Genomic DNA, 7712 nt, shown 5'->3' on the forward strand with positions numbered 1-7712 from the left:
GCATAGAGTAATTCAAAGAGAAGGAGTCAGTTAATAGAAAGAAAAATCCAGCTAGGGAAAGGTGAAAAAAAGAATGAACTCATACTTCTCCCTCACTTCTGCCCTGCCAGTAGGAGTCCAGGAAAGCTTTAGGTTATTTGGGGGCTCTAAGTGCTATCTATGATTGTCCTGTACATTTTTCATTGGTTCTTTTTAAAGTGTTCTGCTTTTCTTTTTTAAACGATGTTCGTATATAATAGTTCGACAAATATGTTTGTCAGATATTAGTATTAGCTTATGGGTTCCAGAAGGCTATGAGAATTCTATGTGTTGTTATTTTAAGAAGGCAAAATGGTTACACTATTTTCCCCCTTCATCCTGTCCTGAAGTGCAATGTGACAACCAAGAACTGAATGATTCAAAGCTGCCATCTTCCAACTGTCTAACCAACCCACGATTCCCCTGCATCTACAATCAAGAAGGGGGCAGCATCTTTGATACCTCAGCCCCACCTAAGGACACTAACACGGTCATTTCATCCTTATGTGAGGGTGAGCCTAATCCTTGTCTAACAGCTGCTCGAGATGACAATGTCTGCACACCCACCTCCTTGCACAAAGAAACTGAATTTCATCATGAAGGGGAGCTCATTTCTCCCATCAGCACAGGAAGAGCAGAATGTGCAAGGCCTGGAGTCCAGAGCTGTCCTGTTCATCCCTCGCCTGCATATCCCAACAGAGCTCTCTTTACCTCAGCTGTCCCCGGGCAACAAGTACCTCAGCCAACAAATGGCTCCTGCATGGGCACTGGTCTGCCACTACAGCCGCTACTTCTCACAGGAGCTTTTCCATATAATATGCAAGGTATTGAAAAATGACATTTGCTATTAGAATGCTTTTATATTGCCTAGCTGGAAATTAAAGTGTGCATCACTACCTGCTGTTTCTAGTTGCTGCTTTATTTTTTTCCTCAAAGATTGTTGTTTTCAACTCGGGCCTATTTCTTTAATTGATTCTCAGTGCAGAGTCATTTTGTAAATACTTGAGGGTGAGCAGAAAGTTCTCCAAATGTTTTGGACTTAAGTTCGCAGCATTCCTGACCATTAATCATGCTGGCAGGAGTTTCTTGGAGTCCAAGTTCAAAGCATCTGGAGATCTGGTTTTTGTACACCCCAAAGTTGAGTACCACTCACTGGGGTCCAGTGTTTCTGGGGTCCACCCATCCATTTCTGCCCCCTCCAGAAGCTGGAATTCTGCACTATATAGCCCCTGTGAGACAAAGGGGAAATGGTGGTTTGTCATAGAGTAGTCAAGGAGGGAAAAAGCTTTTAAGATGGATGTTAAGCAAAAATAGTACCAGGCAAATAGCAAAAAGGCTGGCAGGTGCTCAGAGTAAACAAAGTTGGCATTCTCCTAGAGGAAATAGAATTTTCTAGTTGTGGTCCAGCCCTCACATCTACAGTGCAAACACACAGGTGTTGAAAATAGGGTATAACATTCTACCAATTGTGGCAGTGCAACATTTAAAAACATATTACTCTGCTTATGTGTTCTGTATGTGTCAAGATGTTCCACTTCTGGAAAGCTCAGAGTAGCTTCTGTATGACTCCTAAAGATGTCTTCCAGCTACTTAGCTTCAGTAGTAGAATGGCATTATGTGCTTACTGACTGTATGATATGCCACTGCAAATGGTTATCCATCTTGGAAAGCAGCCACCACAAAGTAAAGAGGTTTAGATGGGTGCTAGGACTAGCTGCTGCCCAACGAACTGAAAGCTCAGTTCGTTGGGCAGGCAGGATCTGTTGGGGTGCAAGGGGGAGATCACCTCACCAACAAGCAATGTAAGTTTTTTACAGCTGCTATGTGGATTGCCTACTGGGGAGGCACTGACTCCTCACCTCTACCACCCAAAGATCAGGGCCTGTTTCCATGGGCAGTAGCCATCTGTTTAATGCTCTGCTCTGCTTGCTTCTTCAGTCCACCCCATCCTAGATGCTTATTAATATTCTCAGGTAATTCTAATGAACTCAGGTAATTCTAATGAACTGAAGCCATTCCTCTGCTGTTTAATGTTGCTACTTTTCCTATAGTTGCATCTAGTCCAGTGCTTGTAAAATTAACTAGTGATACTTTTTTTTTTAAATGGTAGGATGTCTTGTGTTTTATTTGCTTTTAAACACATTTCTGCAAGTTATACAATTCACTTCGGTTTTATTTCATGCAGATTTGTAATTTAATAATGACTTTGCTATTGGTTCTTCAATTTTTTGTTCTTTTCCTATTTTAAAGGATTTTCCCCAACTAGTAGTATTTCATTCTTTGAGCTCTGCTAATACCACCTATACATTTGTCAGAGAATGTGTGATCATACAGGCCAACAAAGTTTATAACTACAATAGAAGAAACCAAATTGCATACTTTACTGCAGGGATCTCTGGGCAATTATCATTAAGAACTTACAATTGCAAGAAAATGACCCTAACAGTCCTAAAGTATATTTCTGAAATTATACTATCTTAGGGTAGCAAGGAATAGAGTTGTGCATGGAAGGACTGTGAACTATGTTCACGTTTGGGTTTGGGACTGCAGTGAAGAGATTGCCATTTCAGTTTCCCTAGGTTAACAATGATTTAAAACATATTTTCCTCCATATGATTTTATAGAATTGGTGCTTAAAGTAAGAGTTCAGAATCCCAGAGAGAATGACTTCATTGAAATTGAACTCGACAGACAGGAGCTGACTTATCAGGATCTGATCAGAGTGAGTTGCTGCGAACTGGGGGTTAATCCTGAACAAGTGGAGAAGGTTAGAAAGTTACCCAATACACTAGTAAGAAAGGTAAGAAGTAATTTTTTTCTATTGGTATTTGCTTATATTTTGACATTTCTGCCTTGGACTTGTTGGTGGAAGTAGATTTTCCATCCGTTTTAGAACACCAAAAAATAAATAAACCCCTGCCCCAGGCTGTTGCTTTGTATAGGCAATATGTTATCATATGTATTCAGTGTCTAGTCCATGCATACTGGAGTACACTATATTCAACTGATTTAGTCTCTAGAAAATGCCAAATTGGTTCATCTTAATTTGTTGGCCCAGCTCTAGCTCAAATTCAGAAAGCTGCACATATGTTCGTGTGTGCAAGGATAATCAATTTCATACAGACATTACTGATCAACTCCCTATTCCTGAACAGCAGCTGCTGTCACCCCTTTACTTCCGAGCAGGTAAACATTCCAAAGTTTAGACCATGTTTGTAGTTTTATTCTGATGCATGAGTGAAGTTTCACTTAAGCAACAGGGCTTCTGGCCCCCTCCTTCCCACTCCAGTACCTCACATCCACCAGAAACCATTTGGAGAGGAAAAACAGCTGGGGGTGAAACCTTGGTTGGAAATGGCAACACCCCTCTCTTAGGCAAGCAGAAGTGCCTGTCCTTGTGGTGGGGACTGTCCAGACCTTGCCTGTTCTGTACTTCATGCCGTTAACATTCTTGCCGTTTAATATTAAAAGAATTCATATTTCTAACCATACCAAACAGCTATCTCCTGAACCACTTTTTGTGAGCAAAATGAGAGAGCAAATTACCATCAGATTGAAATGCCATTTAATGCATAATTTAATTATGTATTTTAAACTCCATTGACCTTTGGGGTCATCTGAACTTGTTCTCCAATTTAAGCAAATACCTCTTTGCTCCTGCAGGAAGGGAAGCTTAAGCTGAAGAATGTATTTACTAGTTTCCTTCCAAAACTTTCAGATACCAGTTGGTGGCCAGTCTTGAACTGCATGCTGCTGGTCATGAATTAGTTAATCCATGATGAGCTGTGGTACCTGCAGGAAATAGGTTATATATTTATCTCCCTCTTGGGGTTTGTTGTATTGTGTGAACCTAGGAAATATGGTGTATGTGAGGGTTAAACAATCCTCACAGAACCCTAAAACAAACCATGGTTTATGTGAGGGCTCTTTAACCTTCAAAACCCCATGCTTATTGGATTCCCATATTCCTGGTTAGGTGGCATTGGCTAATCTAAAAGTGATCAATATGCTATGCCAAGCTTTCTTCTCTGACATGTTATTTATGTGAGTGTGTGCGCGCGCATGTGCACACATGTGCAGAAAGTTTCTGGATGGTGAAGCATTCAATAGTGGTAGGCCATGCGTTCTAGCACTGTCTACACCATAAGTAGCCCTTCAGTGTCTATGGCAAAATGTTTTTCTACTAGTCACACACAGTGATTTTAAGAGGAGATGCCAGATGTTGAATCTGGAACTTTTCAACTGTGGCATATGAAATAACAGGAAAAATTGAAAGTGCTGGCCCATGTAGTCCTATGTAAGAATATATTGGTCTCAAAATTCTACTCTGGAGAACTTGCTCATCAGTTCACAAATCAGTTTACAGAATACTGAGACATTTTCAGTAGGACATCTTTTTTAGAATGAAAAAGTGTTGACCGTAATGATTTAGCTGCCTCATAAGTTACACAATTTGAGATAAGCTTGTCTTGAGAATTCTTGTGTGCCATCCCACAGCAATGATGGCTATTAGTTAAACTTCAAATTAGCTGAATGGTAAATATGACTACTTTGTGAAAAGTAATTTAAACTAGGTAAACCATTTTTGGTGGTAGTTTGACAGGATAAATGTCCAGTAAGAGAATCCAGTAAGAGAATCACCATGCACTAGAAAAGATACATCCTAGTGCAATTTCCAGAAGAGGGGGTAACAACCCACCTCTCCATTCCTGTAGCTTGTTAGGTTGCTAATAGCAGCAACAGTATTTCTCAGGTGGCTGCCTGCATTCAGAGTAGCACTTTTGTACAGCCTGGCCCATAAAGAAAGCTGTTCTCAACAGTCAAGCCACCACTTTCTGCAGTAGCTGCAGCTTCAGTGCTGAACTCAAGGGCTGCCTGATGTAAATTCACTCAGCAGAAAGTGACGGCTGCATGCACTATGCTTACCCAAGAATGTTCATAGCTGGTAGGCCAGCTGAAGCTGGCTAAAAGCACACAAAAGGCTACTTAGGTTTCTAGTGACAATGAATTTAGGTGCACCCCAAGCTCCACCCCCACCCCCACCATCAGAACTGCATTACCATCTAGAACAGGCTGTTTACTCAGTTCCCAGAAATGGTAACTACCAATCCAGACAGCTTCCATCACAGTGGGATAGTTTTTATTTGCCCTTATTATGGCATCCTTTTTTGCCGTTAGCTCTATCCTATTTGCCTTTGGCCTCACCCACCATGTGGCAAAAATACCATCTCTCCAAAATTCTGAATTCTTCCCTAAGGCTGAAATCACTACCCAGCCTGCTCTAATAGTTAGCACATATTTGGTTGCATTAACTGAATTAGGTCATGATTTTAACTTTCTATGGCTGGCAGTGACTAAAGCTGTCTTTGAACAAATTTGTGTAGAATCTTTTGGTTCTGATCTTATGCTGTGCAAGAGAGCCTCCAGTGGGGATGCTGTGGAGGTACAGCTTACACATATGGTTGCTTTTTACGCACATTTACTGTGAGTGCCTGAAGAGGTGTAATGAGTGGCCATGAGGTATCTTACTGCCACTAAGTAGCCCACTATCTACTGTGATGATAAACCTATTCCTTGCTTAGGGACTGGCATTTCTAAACTGAGACACTTAAGGTAGTACTTTATTGTATTCCATCTAGTAATCTCAGTGCAATGTGTCACCAGATTTGTTTTCCTTCACAGATAAAACTGCTGTAAGCTACACTGATTGAATAAATAACTTTTCTTATTTGTTCAAGGATAAAGATGTTGCAAGGCTTCAGGATTTTCAAGAATTGGAACTAGTTTTAGTGAAAAGCATCAATTCTTCTTTCAGAAATGCTGCTGCAGCAATATTGATGGAAAGACCCTGCTACAACACTAAAGCAGCTAAACTGACATATTGAAGTTTAATATTTTACAGCAGTAGATTAAGTCATATAAATCCTTACATTCTTGTTAAGGTTAATAGCATATCTTTACTAGTGAATATTTTTATATATTGGTATGTTCAATTTAGATACAGCGTTTTTCTTTACATGTACACTGCAGGTAGTATTTGTTGAGGGGAGCTAGGAGACAGCTGCTGCACAGCTCAAGCACTCCCATAGTATATCAAATGAACAAGCAGGTAATAGTTCTGTGGGGGGAAATCACATCTATTTTCTCAATACATACTTGTTTCCTCAGTCATAGTCTGGCATCTAATGAATTGTTAAGCAGTGTGATCTTACTGAGACAGTGGTCCAGTTCACACACAAGAGTGGCATATTGTGGATTAATTTGCTGGGTCTGTTCTGCCATCATTTTGAATAAACAACTTCCGATCAGAGATTCCTCCATGATATGTCAATCCAGAGAGAAAGAATTGTAAGTTATCCTAACAATTAAATGCATGTTCCACAGTTATCTTTGAGCTATTTTAACTTACGGTGTCCTGCTTCAAATGTCATGGAACAATCTCCAGTTGGAGGCTTTATATTCAAAATGGGGAAATCATGGGTAATTAACCCACAGTTTGATGCCATTGCTAACAGTCTATATTCAGGATAATGTTAGTGTAGAAGTACTCGTGTTATGGTTGCTGCTTGCCTTTGTTTTTAATAGTTCTTCCAAAATAGAAGTTTGAAACATTCCCACTGTTGATTTGTTCCTCAGTAGCACTGTTTAAATGCAAATGAAAGATTATATAGCAGTGCTGTTAACTGAGTAAATCTATGCATTTAGAATACTATTTTTGCATTTTTGTACAAAAATTGTTTAAGATATATAATGCATACTTAAGAAATCGCTGTGCTTGTGTGATGCATTATTCTGTAAACTTAAGGTAACTTGTTTCCCAGAGGTTGCTTTATTTATGCATGACTAACTCATAACAGGATAGCTGCTAGTTGCTCCCTATATCCCTTTGAAGTTTTCTTTTAGGCCTGATTATTTCTTCCATATGAGTTGGAAAGGCACACTGTAATTCATGTATAGTGGAACTGTTGCTCTTTTGCTAAAGTGATTTGTCTCTAATAGCTACAGTGAGAGACTTCATACAATCTAATCTATTCCCAAACTAGATCGCATATGTAGTTTGGTTACTTTGGGCTGACTGGATTATCTGTAAAAATACTTTGACAAGGTTGTTGGTTTTCTTAATTCCTTTAGGTTCCCAGTTGGCAACAGTGCATCCTCTACAATCCATGCATCTTTCCACATAACATCTCTGGAATCTAGTATGTACATATAGCCCTGTTTCCATTGTTCTTTCACCAACACTTAGGGTGCGCTGCTTGCTTACTGCAACTGAATGTCTTTTACCACTAGCACAGAGATGCCACTGTTGCCCAAGCCTTGTGTAGTAACTTGAACATTCTAAATTTACAACACTGAAAATGCTCAAGTAACTGGAAGGGTTTTCAGAATTCAGCAGCAGATGAACTCAAAATCAGAGTCGGTACATTGCAAATCAACAGAATCCAAAACATTTAGAATGCTTTATTAGCTTTTCGGTTAAGTGTGATTTTTGAAAGGTACATTCCCACATTTTCCTTTAGCCTTTGGTACTATTCTCCCTCAGATTATCCAGTTCTGGACTGACTTTGCCAATAGATGTGGATTATATGCAACCCAGTATGAAGCTCATGGGAATGATTCTTTCTCTTAGAAACACCATCACAGAGGAATAGCTCTAATAGAACTGCTAAATTATCATTTACTACCAGGTCAAA

The 7712-nt window shown here is 39.7% G+C and overlaps 1 protein-coding gene across 1 annotated transcript; it reads left to right on the forward strand.

The window, feature by feature from the left end:
- Positions 1-781: 781 nt before the first annotated feature.
- Positions 782-5997, forward strand: LOC123018145 (ankyrin repeat domain-containing protein 40-like). The gene is made up of 3 exons (XM_044419978.1): positions 782-842; positions 2643-2818; positions 5757-5997. Exons 1-3 carry the CDS (start codon positions 836-838, stop codon positions 5901-5903), a joined length of 330 nt encoding a protein of 109 aa, XP_044275913.1. The 5' UTR covers positions 782-835; the 3' UTR covers positions 5904-5997.
- The last annotated feature ends 1715 nt before the right edge of the window (positions 5998-7712 follow it).

The sequence above is a fragment of the Varanus komodoensis genome, unplaced genomic scaffold, assembly GCF_004798865.1.
Source record: "Varanus komodoensis strain SLA01 unplaced genomic scaffold, ASM479886v1 scaffold11, whole genome shotgun sequence".
In the NCBI taxonomy this organism is placed as follows: domain Eukaryota; kingdom Metazoa; phylum Chordata; class Lepidosauria; order Squamata; family Varanidae; genus Varanus; species Varanus komodoensis.